The 19,619-nt window shown below is 38.2% G+C and overlaps 1 protein-coding gene across 1 annotated transcript; it reads right to left on the bottom strand.

Moving 5' to 3' along the window:
- Positions 1–898: 898 nt before the first annotated feature.
- On the bottom strand, positions 899–19,188 carry LOC148373479 (casein kinase I). Its single transcript, XM_088325953.1, has 11 exons — positions 18,958–19,188; positions 10,231–10,321; positions 9,986–10,096; positions 9,230–9,378; positions 7,019–7,247; positions 5,013–5,183; positions 4,764–4,912; positions 4,442–4,634; positions 3,765–3,904; positions 2,472–2,541; positions 899–2,392 (listed from the first exon to the last, which is right to left on the bottom strand). The coding sequence occupies exons 2-10, from the start codon at positions 10,304–10,306 to the stop codon at positions 2,509–2,511; spliced, it is 1,251 nt and encodes a 416-aa protein (XP_088182079.1). The 5' UTR covers positions 10,307–10,321; positions 18,958–19,188; the 3' UTR covers positions 899–2,392; positions 2,472–2,508.
- Positions 19,189–19,619: the final 431 nt, after the last annotated feature.

Genomic DNA, 19,619 nt, shown 5'->3' with positions numbered 1-19,619 from the left:
TTTAAAATTTTAAGTACATCAAATACCAAGTACTGTAAAATTGTATGGACTGTTTCCTAGTTCAAAAACAAAACAAAAAACGTGATATTAATATTTCATTTGTGAAATAACTTACCCACAATGGAGAACATTCTGTCATCCATCAGGATAATGCTATGCTGGGAGCACGGCAGCGCACAGAAAAACCTAATCATCGCTGCAGACCAGAAAATCATCAGCTGCTCTCTACCCAGTCTGGAGGATATGTCGGCTTACGACACCGCAGCAGAGCGAGCGCGTTTAATAATACTTTTTCTCGAGGGATTCATTTAGAACTCTGTCATTACCCATTTTTCATGTTGATTATGTCTGCACAGCCTTTTGAGACTTCTTGTGATTAAGGGCTACACAAACATGACTGCTATCACCCCAGACACAACCTTTTACCTGGCTGATGCTTCAGGTCCCTTAAATCAGAGACAGTTTCTCCTCCAGGGCCATCACCAACCACATAAGTCTTTCAAAGAATATGCATCTTGACCAGGAATAGAAAAATGAGTGTTATATCGCATTCCATAACATTTTGGAAATATGTTGCCAAAGGTTATACCACTACTTTATCATTGCATTAACGTTCTGATGCGTTTACAACTTAAGCTGATATCCAAGAATTATCTTGTAAATACTTTTGCCTATTCATCCTAACATTCATTTTTTCGTCTTTTCCTCTTTAGAACATATTCATCCTGGAGTGCCACACCTAATCTTGTTGGAAACAATGGTCACTACATTGTTATCAATGACAATTTTAAATTAATGGTTCAATTGGAAATAATGAGCGTCAAAAAGAGTTGAATGCATTGTTGTAAATGAAATATGCCAAATCCATTGCAGGCACTTCATCAAATAAACACCAATATTGTGAGTTTTTTTTTATTACTTCATAAAATATACACAAATACTGTTGTAAATAAAGTGTTAAAGAACTGTACAAGATATCAGTACACAAAACAAAGTGAAATTCTGTCACCTTAACCTATAAGATAACCACCCACATATACAAGTTTCACTGCCACTGGGTCATCATGCACTATACAAAAAAGTAATACGCACAGTACCAAGTTATTTACACATCCCTGCAATAGAGTCAGTTTTGTTTTCATGACATCTTCAAATTCGCAGGAACATAAAAAGACAAAAAGGTGACATCAAGCATTTGACTAATTTCTGCAGGGGAGATATAGAAAGTAAAGTGGTATGTAGAGAATGTTTGTAAGGAAAAAAGCTAAGCCAGGACAAAAATGGCACAAGTTACTTCTGGAGCTAGACAAAAACAAAAAAGTTAACTAAATAGTTTAAATAGTGGACTCAAAGACAAAAAATGCAAACCCTGAATGAAGTACCTTGAAACCTTCCTGGGATTTACACAGTCACTCAAAACATTTGAAACACACACACATTGATGTCCCAGCTGGCAGAGAAACGTTGATGTCCAAAATGTAGTACTTTAACTACCAAAAATGTAACTCATCCCATTAATATGCGGTTTTCTACTATACATTGGAAAACAAACACATTTTGGCTTTTACATCAAAATAAAAACAAAAATGATACAAATATTTACAGTGATGTAAACATAAAAAAGATGCCCCCACCCCTTAAAACATCCCCTATGGGATCTTTCAACTCCAATTTCCTGCAAAGGTGTAAAAAGTAATATTGATTAAAAACAAAAACACAGCCATTCTTTGTTGGCTACAAGATGGTGCAATTAATTGTGTAAAGTCTAATACAATTGTCCTTTGAGAATGGTGAATGCTGCCCTAGAAACAACAATGGTAATAACTTACATTTAAGAGAACAGAACACAAAAATGTCAAGAAAATAGATATGTGTGACGTATGAGATTTGAGGGACAGTTATCACTGAATAAATCAAGGACAGGCATCCCCACAAATGAGTGCTGAAACGACCACCATCAGACTTTTAAACTTTTTCAAACTTTTAACAACATTCCCCCTAAAAAGACTACATATCCACAAATACAAAATTAAAAACACAAAAGGGAGTTGACTTTTGCAATGAAACATGCTCGTGCTGTTAATGTACTTCCTGTCAAAATCCCTCTCAATCAGCGGACATAGATCTTGGTAGCGGAATGTTTCTAGGAGCGGGGCACTAACAAGCAACCTTGATGGATCTTGCATCACTGTCACTTTTTGTATCGGCATGACGATGATCCAGGATTTCACCGAGGTTTCCTAAAAGACTGAATGTTGGCTACTATAAAAAGTACTGCCCTGGATCCTGTTTGCTGTATTCTCCAAAGATCCACATGTCCATTGGGATTCATCTTTTATTAGTCAAGAGTAAAAAAATGAAGGAACCAGAGCATCAGATGCACCTTACAGCCCTGCAACAAGAGAAATGACTAAATCACGCAAATTAAGTAGTGTGTTTCTGCACCGATTATATTAAAAAGAACAACTCACCTGTCACTATCGCGTTCATGCAGTGCCCAAGGAGAGTTTACTTGCCCATGTGCTCAAATGGCACGCTGACCTGCAGAAACCGCAACCAGATGTATACTGTAAATGCCAGGCTACAGAGCGCACCTGGTTAAAAACTGCATGCTCAAATTTAAGAACAAAACACAATTTCGTCTTTGTACAAGTCGTACCGGATTTTAAGCTGCAGGCTTAAACAGCCATAAAAATGAACTTATTCACGTCAATTTCTTACATTTTGAGCCAAACGCACACCTGGCGCCGTGTGGGAATTTGGAGTACTGTACCGAAAGAAAACGCAAATGTGAGCACTGTATTACTAGATGACAGCGGTAGAGCAACCATACTGTGACGCACAGAGCCAGATTGCAACCCAGAAGTGTATTTTTGTGTTGTTGTCATTGGTGGTTTTCAAAGTACTAGACAAAATATCACCATTACATTGTGGGTATTAATTTAAGTCTAGTCAGACTTACCATGTTGTTCCTGTTATACATTATATGAATGTTTAAAAAAATTATCTACTAATTTCCCTCGAAGGGTGTCATATGTTTCCAGATTTCACTGCAGTGTTTTTCATTTAGAGCGCATGCGCTGCGGAAAATGGCAGGTCCTAGTTTTCCTCAGTGCTGCTATGAAAAATAAATAAGCCGCACCGTATTTAAAGCCGCAGTGTTAAAAATGGCTGGTTTGTTGTCCGGACTTTACGGTACGCCATAAAATTTTCTGGGACATAAGGTTTCATAGAAGATGATCGCTTCTTGCTTGCATGACAACTTTCTCTCCCCTGGATTTGAGCTAATGAAAATTTAAAATCTTGATTAAGTCATTCTGAGCGACTGGCATTTTACTCAATTTTTAAACCTAAACAGTACGCCTGACACAAACAACATTTATTTCAATAAAGTTCTAATCCAAAAAAACATCTATAAATAATGGATTTTAAACTAGTTTTAACATAATGTTAAAATTTATACCTAAATTATACAAAAACAACTTAACTTTGCCCAACCAATATTAATGTCTATTGTGAATTAATCTCGTAAACCACAGTATTCAAAATTTTCAACAAGTGACAAATAGCTTTCAAAAATGAGCACAAAAATAGAACGGTTCAAAAGCACCAACTTCTCCCAATTTTATGATTTAGTTGAACTTCAAAGTTTACATTTTCAAAATGGCATTTTGACCAAATGCATTCAACTTACTGCCCATCTCTATCCAGCACAATACGTTTTTTCCATAAGAAATGCAATGTGTGGTTTTAAAATATCTAACCTGTGATGTGGAAATCCTTGATTGGTCATGACGGGCTGTCAGATCAGAGGACGACACATTAGCTGGAGCCCCACGGTGAAGCCGCATGCTCACCTTCCTTTCCCTTTCTGCACGAGAAATTGCGCGAGGTGATGTGTTTCCTAAAACAATGCATTCAATTGAAAAGTCAATACAGGAACTTAATAATAAAAAAGAACAAGAGCTCATCACCAGAAACATTACTGTGCCTTCTTAACGTTTTTTCATTTTATTTTTGAATTATATTGATAATGAATCCAGTTACAATTTAAAAATAAAGTTTAACAAAAAAGCACAGTATGGACCAATTTTGTAAGAATAGAAACATTTAAACAAGCTGCACATATTTTTCAGACAATATAATTATAAAAAAGATGATCTTTGCGGTCATTAATTGATCAAATTTATTGTAAATGTGCTAATGTGAACATTGAAACTTGTGTTCGTTGGGGCGTTTATGTATTATTATAAATCAACCCTTCAGTTTTCTGAAACTAGTTTGGTCAGTGTTGATAATATACACTTTATTCACTTCTACAGTTTAAGTTAATTGACTTCTGATCTAATTTGACACTGAAACAGTTTTCATTGTACTTATAATATATTATCATATTGGCGAGCACTAGTAGGACGCTTTGGTCTATGAAGGTTCAACTCACCAGACTGTTGGACCCGTGAAGCAGGATTAGAGATGGCCTGTTCTGGTCCATTTCTGACCCTGTTAGCTGGACCTGGGTTAGGACCCGGGGGGAGACCTCGTGCTGCAGAACCCCTGGGAGCGACACCAATTCGATCATCCCTTTCATCAGCCCTCCTGTCCCGGTCCCCATCTTCAGTCGTCCGAGTGGCACCCTATGAACCAAAATAAACCACACGTTGAAGGCTTATCTTAAGAATGTTTAAGAGCATTCAGGAGTTCTGCAATAGTGGAGATTACGAATTAAATTGTCACGAAATAGAAAAGATAATGGCTTAACTTACAAATTTGAGCATATTCCAGTCAAAGACATAATCATAGGAGAAGCCCTGTCGGTGGAAGAGATTTCTGAATAGTTGTCGAAGGTAAGAGTAATCTGGCTTGTCATCAAATCGGAGTGATCGGCAAAAATTCAGATATGTGGAGAATTCCGCTGAATGAGGCAAGAAAGACAAAATTAGTCGAGTTTTTTGTCAAGGTATTTGTTTTCCCTTTCAATGTGAATTAAAATAAAAACATGTAGCTTCGCTTACAAGGGTATCCTTTGCAAAGAACTTCAATTGGCGTAGACATTTTCTTCTCACTGATTCGTTCATACTTTTGTCTTTTGGTGGCAGCCTTGAGCCCTTGCCAGGGTAAGGACCCAAGGTTGAAATACATGAGGACGTAGCCAAGAGACTCCAAGTCATCTCGTCTGGATTGCTCTGGGGGAAAAGAAAAAAAAAATAGAGTGTAAAACAGTTAAGACCGCCCCCTAGGTAACGTCTTAAGTAGCATCATAACATTTAACATGTTTTGCAATAGGCCCTGAGAAACTACTTACAATTTTTACACAAACGCTTTTTCTGTGTGCATCTCCTGGTTAGAGTAGCTTAACGTTAGGTAACTTGATCATAATGAAAGAATAGACATTTTCTACATAGTTTTAAAAAAGGAACTCATTTGTATTATGACAATCCCTCCGAAGAGGCAAAAAGTATATTTGTTTCAGTTTTGTATGTTTTAGGTTTAGAATGGAAGAACGCTTAGCCAATTATCTGATTGTGTAGGTTTCGGCTCTTTCCATGTAATATGGCAAATTATTCTGAAGCGAGGTGACTCATGGTTGAACAAAAAGGACTCTTTGATATTTAGGAATTATTACTCATCGAAATAAAATACAAAACCACCAGCAAAATCACATCCTTAATTTATGGGGCATGTGACATTATACACATTTAAAAAAAAAAAAAATCAGCAAGGGAGAACGGGCCCAGACTGAAATAAATAATTGAGACTTTGGGCCCCGTCACGGTTCTCTGCCTTCAGACCTTAAAGCCCCAATGTGTCTAGATGGCATTGTGTTGCCTGGTACGAGCGAGAGCCAGGGACTCAGAACACAGCGGGGACCTAAGTGAGAAACCCACTGTTTAAAAGAAACCAATTCCTCGGCTTGTGATTAAAAACACAAAAAAAACAACCTAACATTGATACTATTTAATTTTGCTTAGTATTCAAATTCAATGTTTTTTTTTTTACTGAATGAAATCTTTTTGTACCACCAGTTGGCACTAAATATTACACACGCTCCCCTTAATGCCTATTGCTATTACATAAGTCCATCCACTTTATTATATATTTTTTAAAATTCCTTGGTGGGATAATGCACAAATTGCCAAGATCCCCTCTAATCCAAGGAGTGTGGCCAAGAAGAGCAGGATCTTTTAAAAAAAAAAAAAAAAAAAAAAAAAAAAAAAAAATCAGGAGAATGTCAATATCGAAGGTGCATTGAGTAATCTATTAAGAAAGCAGTGCAAGAAAAATAAAATAAGGCCTACTTTTATAAAATGAGAGCAACAGGTACGATAAAGATTGGGCTATCATAACGTTTTTTTGGGAATTGAAAACTGATTTTGTCCATTTTCAGAGGGAAGTCAACCTATTTACAACCAAAGAACCAAGAACACACCCACTAAGCATGATATTCCTAAAACTTTGTTGACACGATTTTCACAACAAAAAAAACGTTGCCATCAACTATTCAGCTGTTATTGCACACACATCCATAAAATGTTGAATTTCCAAAATGTTATTTTGTCAAGTGATTGCACAAAATTAGCATCAAATTTAATTTTTAAGTATCATCAACTTATAAACATATCTATTAGCAGGATAATTTTGTGTAATCACTTGACAAAATTGATCTGAGTAAATTTAACGCTCCTTTTATTTCAGTGTACTGATTCAAAAGTCAGTTTGCGGGGCCCCTTGATTAAGAGCCAGACTTCATATAACCTACCGAATTCATACATGCTCTTCTTTGTTATGACTCTTCAAGGGCCCATGACAGAAAGTGGTAAAAAAAAAAAATTAACTTCAGAACTGATGTTAAGTGACTAGTGCAAGTGGTGTGTTACTGCTCTCCTGCTTCTCATTGCCACTATATAGCACCATGAGATACAGCAACCTGCATGTTAACTACTTCACAATAATTCCATAAACAAAAGCCAGAGTCAAAGTAACAAATATGGTTAATGTGTATTCCCCACAAGATCCTTACCAATTCCGAGATGAGTGTTGATAGAAGCGTAGCGGGCTGTCCCGGTCAGGTTCTTGTTCTCTCTGTAGGGGATGTGCTGGTGTGTGCGAGCATCTCTGTACTTTTTAGCCAGGCCAAAGTCAATGATGTACACAAGATTACCCTTCTTGCCAAGACCCATTAGGAAGTTGTCTGGTTTTACATCGCGGTGAATGAAATTCTTGGAGTGGATGTACTCAATACGGCTTATCTAAAGATGGGTGACAATAAATAGAATGCATTGAATTTTGAATCGGCACAACCTAAAAACAGGATTACAAGACACCTGGACAAAAGGTTGAACTACAGTGGTAGTCATTATGACAACAAGCAACTATTATCTATTTTTAGAATTAATGGCACAAAATTAAGTAGGCAAATCATCGAATTTAAGTCTATCCATTTATAAAAGCCATATTTCCTTCACACTCACCAGACATTTATTTCCCTTCGTTCTTCCCAACCTGACACCAAACATTAAGCCTATAGCACAATTAGGTTTGAGTTGCTGAGCCATGCAACCCTCCATCAGCAGAGAGGAAGAACAACATACACTTGTTTACCCCCTTCGCATCATATGCGTATAGCTCAGTCATTCTTAACTATGCTTCACCATTCACATCCATCCCTAACAAACTCTTGCATACATTAAATGAACCAACCTCACATTCAGAAACCATATTTAGGCCTTCCTCTCATTTTATTTCCTACCACTTCTGTACTACATACTCTTTTAGCCAGCTTTCACCCATTCTTTCCATATGTCCAAACCATGTCAGAACAATTTCATCAACCCTCTCAGCAAGCTCTCACCATTACAGTTCTTCTTACTTCCTCATTCCTTAACTTATCCATTAGTGTCACTCTACACATAGTACATAAACATCTCATTTCAAAATATTTTTAAACTATTACGCACATTTACTCTCAATACACACACCTTTGAGCCATACATCACTGTTTGTACCACCACATCTTGATAAAATCCCCGCTTTGCATCCATTGTCAGATTTCTAAATTTGAACAGTCCGTTTAGAACACCTATTGCCTTGCACCCTTCACCCACCCTCTTCTTCGTATCCTGCTGCAAACCACCACCTGCTGCAATATACGAACCCAAATACTTAAAACAATCTACCTCCTGCAACTTTACACCATTCAAAAAAATCTCTACTCCACTCACACCAGCACCTTACTCTTGTCTGCATTCATATCAAGCAACTTTCATGAACGCACTATCAAACTCAGCTACCAAAGGACTCGGTCCTGCTGCAGTCAGCCACCAGGGCAGTGTCATCTGCAAACAACCGCTGACTTACATGCAAACCAACCTCACACACTATACCTGCTCTTACATTCACCTCACCCATCACTTTGTCCATATAAAAATTGAACAGCCAAGATTACATGACACAACCTTGCCTCAAACCACGGTTACTGGAAACCACTCACTTAAGTCCCCACACGCTCTACTATCCTCATACAAGGTTTGCACAGCACGCACCAGCCTGCCGCCAACCACATATATCTTCAACACTTGCCACAATATGTTGTTTTTTTCTCCAGGGGTTTGTAACCAAGTTTAATGACAAACTGCACAGCCTAGAAGATGGTTAACTTAAAATAAAATGCAGACACCCAATCAGATATATAGCATTAAGACCAAATATCATCATACAGACCATGAAAGCTAAATTAAAGAGAATATCTGTAGTTAATCTAGTTTTTGATAAGGCAAATTTAATCTGCACGATTTTCAATTTAAATGGTCTTCCGAATGCACTGCAGAGAACGTATTGCAATTGAAAAACTTAGATGTAAACAGTTTGTAAAAAATACATTATTGAGGGGAAAAAAAACACTAAAGGTTAAATGCATTACGAAAAAACCTCGCATGAAAAAAAAAAGTGATAGTCAAAAGAACTTTCAATATTACAAATGAGGTCATGATGTCATTTAACCAGCTCAGTAGCCTAGATGGTAAGGCGCCCGCTTTGAGACTGGGAGGTCGCTGGTTCGCGCCTCGGCCGAGTCATACCTAAGACTTATAACATTGGTAAAATGGCGGCGCCCTCTGTTGGCTGCGGCTGCATCGGCTCGCTACAACGGGTCAGGTGTATCGACATTTCATTCTGTGTACATTGTTACAAAGAATGACAATACAAAGGAAATTAAATTATTTTTAAGCCATACCATTTGATCTGCCAAAAGAAGCACAGTTTTTAGGCTGAACTTTCGGGAGCAAAAGTTGAAAAGATCCTCAAGACTGGGGCCAAGAAGCTCCATCACCATCACATTGTAGTCCCCCTCTGCACCACACCATTTTATCGACGGTATACCAACTAGAAAAAAAAACGCATAACACTTAGCATGAAAGTGGAAAATAAAATCATGAAAAAAAATACCAACAACTTTGTAACTATGAATTAAGGTACAACCGGGTCAATTAAAGACACAATAGACATTAATTTTTCCACTTTCCAGTTAACTTCAATTTTCCACACAAAAAGGAGAAATCTCCCTTCAGGTATTTAATTGTGGTTAATTAAAAGACACTGTGCAGAAGCAGTTCTGTTGTAGAGTGGAAACAATACCTTCTGTCAAATAAATTTGCCTATACACTGCCTGGCCTTTTTCTAAGAGCTTCACTATGAGTCTTAAAGGCATAAATAATCACCATGGCAGTATTCTACTATAGACATGGATATGCAGGTTAATTCATTTACACATGAAGTTGCTGCAAAATTATTGCAGTGTGCCAGGGGAAAATCAAGAAAATAAAAATGTTTTAATCTGTTGTGAGAAGTATGAAAAATAAAATGTAGTGTTCCCGAATGGTTTGTGAATTTACTTTTTCATTAGTATTTTAAATGCCAGTTGGGTACAAATAAATGTGCTTTAAACCATATTCTATATAATCACAAAACAATCTGGGTATTTCTGTAGTACCTCCTCCTTGCATCATCTTGTAGAATTTGCTCTCAATGTGCAACTGTGGGTGTTTGGTCTTCACACATTCAAGTTTAATGGCTACTTCTTCGCCTGTGGCAATGTTGGCACCTGAAATTAAAAAAAAAAAAAAAAAAAAAAAAAAAAAAAAAAAAAAAAAAAAAAAAAAAAAAGGTTGGTTCCATAATTTACACAACCATCACATGAATACAAAAACGTAAAAAAATGTGTCTGTTTATACTTACCGAGGTAAATATCTCCAAAGGAGCCACTACCTATTTTTCGTCCAAGCCGGTATTTATTACCCACTCTGAGCTCCATGATTGCAAGCAGTCACTGTTATTTGAAAACAACAAAGATAATGCAAAGTTACTGCAAGATAACAATTCTAACCATGCCTCTGCGCTGATGCTGTTAGAGAAATGTGATCAGTGCCTTGGGGAGAAGTGGTGAAATGAGTAAATGAGCCATCCCCCGCCACCCAAAAAAATAAAAACACAACGAGAGCAGGGTTTGTATGAGAACTGAGTCGCACAAATAGATTAGCTAACAGCCGTTTGTCCTTCAGTCATGCACAAATACATTTGTAGTGTAGCAGGTAGGGGGTAAGGTTGTTTGAGTGAGTTCAGCAAAAAACAAGGGCGGAGAGGAAACAACAACATAAAAACATGGGCTCGGCTGAATTTGGAGTCCCCTAATCAGAAGTTGAGAGGAGGGAAAAGCAGTACAAGTATGGATACTTAGCAAAGACAAGAAAAAGTAACACATTGTTTTTGGTCTATAACTGTATGTGATGCCAGAAAATAGAATAGAATATACCTTTATTGTCATTGTTACAAAATGGGTTAACATATTGTGACAACGAAATTGGGCATGACACTCCAGTTTTACACATTCACAGTGAGGTATGAGCCAAGAAGATAAAGGAACAGAGAAGATAAGGTTATAAAACAAGGGGGATAAGGCTATAGTTATAATTGACATGGTATTTACACAAGAAATGTCGGCATGTGGGATGTTACATACAGTGTTGTCGTGATACCGTTGGTATCGTAAGGGTTGTGCAATTTTGCAGCCAATGTGAAGATGGACTATGCTCTGAACCAACTTGGTTGAAGGAAGACAGCAGCCACAGCGTGCTGGCTGCCTTAATCAGTGTCAAGACACTGAGATTGGTCTGTGCAACGGACCAGAGAGCTGAGTGCTGCCGAGAACACATTTGCCTTGGACATGACTCGACTCAATCTGGAATTATTACAACATTAAAATACACTTCTTGTCAGCATCAGAAATAATAAATGCGTGCAAGGCCACAATTTGTGAAATGGACAAATACAAGTCCTACTTGATTCTTTTTATGTGTCTTTTTCAAGAGTCTTTTCCGCAATATCACTCCTGCAAAATAGGATGCTCAGTCTCTGAACGGGATACAGTCCCTTCAATTAGGTTTTTGGGTGCCATAAGGTTTCCAAAAATTTACCCACAATCTACTTCTACTAAAACAGGAATACTTTATTAGTATTCGGAGTAGGGTAATCTCTGCTAGTCACATTTAATTACCCTTATTTTTTTTTTACCTGAACTAAAGTGAGTGTGTCATCCACAACTGGAGGTCCCTGTACCATGGATTGAAGGCAAAGTTTTTTCATATCAGGAAAAATACTATTAGAAAGAAGAAAAAAAAAAATCTCAATATGGAAGCCCAAAAGTATATCACTTCACAAAATTCACAAGACTATTCTGTGAACAAAAAAATGTAGTCATGTAAATCCATGCTAGCGATAACAAAAGATGAAGATCTGTTAGAATTACCCAGCTAAAAAGAGTAGTTAGCTAAAGTTTGTGGTGGAATAAGCAGCCAAGTGGTTAACTAGCGCGAAAGACAAAAAGGGCCAGTAAAATCATGCATTATTTATTCACAGTGTTTAGCAATAAGCTTTTAAATAATTATTGGTAATAAAGAAACCAATAATTTAAATGCATAGGACAAGTCAAACATGGGTAAAAGGCTTGAATAATCCATCTATCTTGCTTGTCCCCAGTATGGTTGCACAAACAATTAGGAATGTTGTTATGCATTGCATTAGAACATTGGCAGGGAAATATTTCCATTCCTTTAAAAATGTTGAAACATGGAGTAACTAAAGACCATTTGAAGGAAATACACATTTGCATCTATTTTTGTCATTATTTGAAATGCCAGGTTTTTATCTCTCGCCGTCATGGCCAGTATGCCGCAGTGCTAGCGAGGACTGGAATCAGATTTAAGACTTTAAATCAATTTTCTAAAAAAATATATCAATACGTGAAGTGGCTCTAGTACGCAAAGATTATTCCCTCATCTAAAATTATGTATATGCCATGCATGTCAATCTCACTTTGTGGGTTAATGCACATACCTCGGGTCAAAATCAATTTTAGAATTTAAACCATAATTTAATAATATGAATTTAAAATCTGTCAAACTTAATGACATGTTCTAAGACTGGGCAAAGAAGAAAAATAGTGCTAAAATAGGGTCTACAGAATTTTTATTCTTACTTGTTCTTTGTAGTACTCATTTTTGTTTGCACTACGCAATAGAGACATTTAGTGGTCAAATATTACACACTGTCCCTTCAAAAAGAAAATACAACATCTAGTGTGCATGTGCAATTCTGTCGTAGAGTAATCATGACAAACGGAGGACAGATAAACTTCAGAAACATTTTGCGTCATTTAAATAACAAGGGTGGGTGCAATTTGGCTTCCCTAGTGAACAAAACCGGAGCAGTCTGTCCTAAAGTGTCACGCAGGAACACCAAATGACGGCGACAATGTGGGCACGATATTGAAATGCCATCACCCCTGGTGTTTTGCTGACAGGAATTAAAATTCTCAAACATTTGGGAACGAAAAAAGACATAGGTGGCTGAATTATCCTCAGCCTAATCTTTTGCCTGGACGATGAACCTGTAAACGGGCAAGGGAACGGAGAACTATGTAATGATAACCGCTCGTTTTATCACAGCGGACTGGGGGGATTTTGAAGTCGGCTGCACTTTAAGTAGTTTTTCATTATAAATGACTAAAAAAATGATCATGACTTGTGTTGATTTTAATAGAATTGGTTATTCCATTATTCACTCCATTGACTGATTAAATAATGGCATGGTGAGAATAAATTTACATAAATTTTGTTTTTTTCCCAGGGCTGTTAAAATGCTAGGCTTCAGCTCTGCAATCAAAGTGGTTTCAATAAAAAGCTTTACAACTTTGACAACACTTTTTACAAAGACTGCTTGTTAACCAATTACTGCCGTGCGTTTGATTTTTTTTTTAATGTTTCAATATAACCAAGTAAACTGCAAAAAAAGTATCACAGAAGAGTGAATCATTCACAATTTTTGAAAGCATTTTCTTGAATATAAATTGATGAAAAGCATCAAAAGTATCCAATTTTATGGTAAATTCAAGTGTAAATATTCGCGACTTTGAATCCTTGGTTTAATCAATTTAAAACCAGTACAAAAAGAGCACTGAGTAGCAGCAAGATTACAGACAAATATGACAGAGACTACTAGGTATGGATGAATTGCTAAACCTGTGACTATTTATAAAAATTAACATTAGTATGGTAGTTCGTGTAATTTTGCCCATTATTCAAATCAATGTTTTTTTAACTGAATAAATGTGTTATTGCGGTGCAGCACGGCAGCACAGTGGTAAGCACGTGTGCGACAGAGATCAAACCTTCTGTGTTGAGTTTGCATGTTCTCCCTGTGCCTAAGTGGGTTTCCTCCGGGCACTCCGGTTTCCTCCCACATTCCAAAAACATGCATGTCAGGTTAATTGGTCGGTTCAACTTGTCCCTAGGTGTGAATGAGCAAGCGAGTTGTCTGTCTCTGTGTGCCCTGCGACTGGCTGGCAACCAGTTCAGGGTGGTCCCTGCCCACTGCCCGAAGATAGCTGGGATGGGCTCCAGCACCCCCCGCGACTCTACTGAGGAGAAGAGGTGCAGATAATGGATGGATGGATGTGTTTTGCACAACTAAGGGGCACTAAATATTACACACTTTCACTTTTAAAACAGATCCGACAGAGCGCCAAGCCATGCCTACCATAGTTACAGTATACAAGTATCACACGCGAATCAAATAGTGTAGCCGAAACAACAGCGAGTCTTTAGGCGCTATTCCTGTTAGCACAGCCGTATCGTTTATTCCTAATTATCCAAACTTATCTCAAAAGACAGTAGAAAAGGATCTCAATAATTATATACAGAGTAATATTCATGGCATCAAGGTGCCCAAAGACCCAAATAACCTTGTAACTTTGGCAATCTATGAGGAAGTTGTCAGTCCTGTACCAACTTCACAGAATGTATTCAGATTTGGCGGACTCTTACACCAAATATAAAGCAGGGTATGTACACCGGATTGTTTTCCCTTCCAACAGTCCTAATGAGTTTTAGATCTCACCTCACCTTATAATTCTTGGCACATCTAATGCTATAAAAGAAGCAAAAAGTATTCTTCAGGTTGTCATTGCAGATAACTTTATAAAGTTCATAGCCTATGACAGAACAAAACCCATTCAGGATTTTTTTATAGCGTGTCAAGGTTTCCATTTTATGGTAATAGACCAAATTGACGTGGCATGGAGGAGCTACTCGTCATGCTGTGAGGCTGATGGGTCGGTTTCAAAACAGCACCCTAACAGCAGCGTAAACTTCAATAAAAACACTCATTGTAGAACAAATAACTTTGTTACGGTTCCCATCAATCATATTCACGTTAAGTTGAACACGAGGGCGACAGCATGCCTTTATTCACTTCAAACACTTCTCCATATTAATTTTCGGCAGACGAAAAGGCACGAACCTCAACCCTACCAATAATTTCGCATATAACTGATCAACATTACAAGTGCCCCAGACACACCTTCAAACTACTTTTGATGCAAAACACTCACTTACAAATGTTCCAGGTTACAAGGCTACTCCCAGGGTGAAATACATTCGTGAGTACCACTGTACAGGCGTGTGCATCACATGTGATACAAACATGGATGGCCTAAAACAGCAGCCACCGGCTGTCGTCATCTTCAATTTCTGATTGTCTGAGAACAATCGCTGTTGGCTGCATTAATTGATTCCCAAAAAGCCCCTTGGTCCCTTTGTGCTGAAGAAAGTCAACCTGCCTTTGTTTTCAGGTTGGATTTAGGCTCATAAAGGTGTTAAGTACACACAATGGTGCCTTCTAGTCTGCCCTATTCCAATGAAGTCAGGACATCGTGTAAACCACTTCTTAAATACATCCAATTTTTTTTTAAACTGAGAAAAGCAGGGAAAAAAAGAGGCACGTTCAAGAATACTCATCAAGCACTTGTTGGTAGAACCTGACAAATGAAAAGGATAGTTATGGCCTGACTGAGCATAAAAGGAGCTTCTAGAACTGCTCAGTCAATCAGGGACCAATAAATGAGGTTAACCTATTTGTGAACAAGTGTGTGAGAGAATAGTAAAGTGGTCTGAAAACAATGTTGCCCATGTACAATGCAAGAAATGTAAGGTTTTAAATCAACTACTATTTCCTAATGCAAAACAAACTATATGAATAACCTATGCATGCAATTGGCAAGGCCAAAACTGTTAGTATTGGGTCCTTAGCACACACTTTTTTTTAATAAACCAGGAGTGGAGGGCTTCCATATGCCTAGCGCCTTGCTCTTGGTATTACGCGTCCCATAGGGGGGAAAAAATGTTAATAATAATAATAATAATAATAATAATAATAATAAATTGTATTTATGGCCACCTTTCTTGTACACATTTGTGCTGCATTCCAGAAAAGTGGGGAGTCTGATTTCTCCTACTCGGCTGGTACCAAATCCAACCTCAAAGCATTTCAAGCGGATGTAAACGGCAAAGATGGCTCATCGCGAAAAGTTGTTCTTTATTTTGCTCAATAAAGGACATTTGGACCTCTAGCAAAGCCAACTTCTGGCAAACATTCAAATTGAGGAGGAAAATCGGCAGCTGAGGTTAATAGCGCCGTAATCGTGTAATTCATGTTTTACCATTCACTCCCTGACTTTCTGACTAGGAGCTACCACCTCAAGTGTCATTTTTATTATATTTTCCTGGTCGGAGTTGGGAGAACTCACACTTCCCACTTTGATGGAATGCAGCATTAGTCATGTAGTTTTAGCAAATAAGTCCTTTTTATAATATTTTGTTATCACCAAATATTAATATACCGGCAATATTGTTCAAAACACACTCACACAAACGGACTATCTTTACATTAACAAGGAGCCATTTAGCGAACCATACACCATGAATGAACTTCCGGAGCCCATGTATGTACTTATGGATCTCATTAGCCCACTGAATCTTTGCAGTTTAGGATGAGGCTTAATCAAAATAAACAAAATATCTAGTAATCATTTAGTTTGTCAAAATCTTTAAAAGTATTAAAGGCTCTTATTGTCATATTGCCCACTAATACTATGAATACGAAAACAGCGGACTATTGCAAACAGGGTTCATACACCCTTTTCATGACCAAATTGAAAATCTTTTTAGCTGATTTTCCGATCTAGTACCATTGAGAGAAAGAAATCCCATGTGAATCATATTTTGCAGAGCCACAAATATATCTGTGATTTACATATGTGAATTTTAATCCTGATTGTTCATTTATGCAGACATGTATTTTTACTTGATCTTGAGTTAATTGTGAATACACTTATGTTTGAGACAAATCTCTCCACATATTAGGTGTTGGGTAAAAATGCAGAGAATATGTAGATAACATTTTCAGTTGCAGAAAGTTATTTCCATCACAATTTACAACTCGGGATGTTACCTTTTGCATGTCCCATACTAAATGTTCATAATTGACGTGTAATCTTTGCACTAATACACATTTCATAGTACCCTGTTTGGTGTGGCTTGTACTAGTCCTCTTGGACCCTTAGGGGGCGATGACGCTTCATAAAACAATACTGCATTGCCAGCTGCAGTTTATCACGGGGGAAGAAAAAATGCAATGACAAAGCGAAGCCAACAAAGAGCAGTGTGCCCTCTGGCCTATCCGAGGCTCCGAATAACTTTAGCCAATAGCGATCGATTCAAATGATGATTGACACATTGGTTAGCCAATGAAACGCCGGTATATAAATCCCAGCATACACCGCGGACTACTCCATGTTCGGGGGAAAATCGAGTCGGAGGCTGATGCGTAAGTTGCGAGACCTTGCGATTTAATATTGAGCCACATATAAGGCGCACTGTATTATAAGGCGCATGGTCAGCTTTTGAAAAAAAATTAAGACTTTTAGGTGCGCCTTATAGTGCGGAAAATACGGTAATTCTAAGGGAATTTGACTTCCTGGTGAGTGAAGTATCTTTTGGTACAACACCCCTGCATAAAAGCGACAAACAAGACAGAAACAAGTCTCTGCTCTGAAAATGCTGGTCTACTTGTGATTCCAAGAGCAAAAAACTCTGTAGACTTGAGAGCGTTCTCCATCCGGGCTCCTGTACTGTGGAATGCTCTGCCTCTAGAGACAAGATCTGCAACCTCAGAATATATATTTTTTTTACTAGGCTTAAGACACACTTCCATTTTATAGCTTATGATTGATGCCGACACCATAATTTGATTTTCCAGTTTTTCGGCTGTTTCGTGAAATGAGGGAGAAAGATGTATCGAGATGAGTCAGCAGACCAACGCCTGGACCTGAAGCAGGTCAACGTCTTCGTCGAACAGCCAGCAGAAATGGGAAGCATTGTCGTTGCCGTCATGGACTTTTTGGACAATTTTACAAGCTCGAGGGCTCGTTGCTTTTGGGACACGTTTTTACACATTACCAATGTGTTTCTTATTGAGGTTCACTAAGTTTAGGGCATTGTTATCCGATATAAAATCTACTGCACCCTGATCATCTGTGAAGATGGATTACCACTTGTGAGGCCCCTTCTCAAGGTTTCTCATTATCCTCATGTTGAGGTTTTGCATTTTTCCTTTCCCTCGCGTTTGTTTAAGATCAGGTGATGGTGTAACTAGCCTGACATTTTGTGGTTAAGGGCTAATACAAGTGTGCCTCGACTAGAAAAGGACAACTGCGAATTATTACCAAAACATTAGGGTGAAGGGGGATACCCCTATAACGATCATCGCATGACCAAATGTTGTGAAAAGTTACCATCGGATGAATGACTTTACAAAACACATACTACATAACATAAAACGCACAGGGTTATTGCCATTCTTCGCGTGGCTTTGGGTTAAAAAGGAAGAAAAACAAGTGTCAAGAGTCCTAAAGCCAAAAGATTTCACAATCACGAATGAAATCCAGTTACTGCAACGCCTCTCGCACAGCTGTCATTCCAATAACAACTCTCATTACAGAACCGACCACCAGTTCAGAGCAGCTAAACCAACGATTTGGACGATAAAATAAACTCGGGCAGCATTCGATGTACTAGGTATTGCGAAACTGCATCGTCGATTTATTAGGCTATGTTAGCAATTTGGTGAAGAGCAGCTCGGTGGAGCTTAAATGGCGAGCACTAAATCATCATCTATCACATGTTGTAAGAAGAGTAGATATTCACCCGTAGCGTAAAAAAAACACAAATGCATTGGTTTTAGAGACCAAAGAACATGAAGTCAATAATAATGTTTCAATACACCGTCAGCTAGGAAGAGTAAGCTAACGTTACTTAGTGGTGGGTTAGCAAAAAAAACTGGATACGTGACAAACGTACAGTTTCAACAGCACCTAAACACGCTTTTAACTTCAAAAATCAATTTATTGTCCTCGTCTACTAAACCCCACACCAGACAATTGTGAGATAATAGACAAGCCATCTACATACCCCCTCCCCCTATGCTGCTTAGCCGTAAATAGTGGACTGTGGTTCGGCCAATTCAGGCCCCCTTTCCCCCCTGATTTCTCCCCTTCCCGAACACTGTACTCACCCGATATTGGATTCGTATGAAAGCTGGTTTTGTCAAGATTGTGTCCCGGTAGTTGTCAGGCGGGTAAGAGCCTTGGTCGAGGAGGATTGGAGTGGATTCTGGCGCCTCTCATTCCCCCAGCTCACGGTTCTGTCGTTGGTTGCACTCCCTGTTGATAGTTCCCGAGACGCTCCAGTGGCACGAGCGAGCAGCGGTCCTCCCTCCACCAATCCGCCCTCCGCCCCTTCGTTACTTAAGCGTTCATGGTGTCATTCTCCCGACGTCATCGCAGCGATTTTTAAGTAAGAACGCACACACTTCACCCCTTTATACATGAATGCATGTATAACTACAAGATTTTTTTACTGTCGTCACTATTGTCCAATACGTAGCCCTACGAGCTCTCATCGTATAGATAGTTCGTGTTTTATCGGGAAAGTGTAGGAACCAACGACTTTAACTGGACATCAGACTGTATTTGAACTTAATTTACAAATAAAAAACAATAAGAGCTCAATAAAAATAATTTCACGTATGGGCCAATTGTTTTATCTGCAAAAAAGGAACTACCGTTTTCACATTTTTTACGACGAATCATTATTTTTTGGGTAAGTGTGATAAACAATCACATTTATAAATATATTTTAAAGGGACCGTGTATAATATTGGGCACGACCTTGTGG

This window comes from Urocampus carinirostris, chromosome 1, assembly GCF_059441175.1.
Source record: "Urocampus carinirostris isolate Australia breed hairy pipefish chromosome 1, RoL_Ucar_1.0, whole genome shotgun sequence".
Lineage (NCBI taxonomy): Eukaryota > Metazoa > Chordata > Actinopteri > Syngnathiformes > Syngnathidae > Urocampus > Urocampus carinirostris.
Note: the sequence above shows the minus strand (reverse complement) of the source record. Positions and strands in the feature narration are given on the sequence as shown.

Coding starts and splice junctions, on each gene's coding strand:
- LOC148373479 (XM_088325953.1), bottom strand. CDS start 10,306: ATGGAGCTCAGAGTGGGTAATAAATACCGGCTTGGACGAAAAATAGGT. Junction 4,913..5,012: donor TCTTTGCAAAGGATACCCTT/GTAAGCGAAGCT, acceptor TGCCTCATTCAG/CGGAATTCTCCACATATCTG. Junction 2,542..3,764: donor CAAGGATTTCCACATCACAG/GTTAGATATTTT, acceptor CGGTTTCTGCAG/GTCAGCGTGCCATTTGAGCA.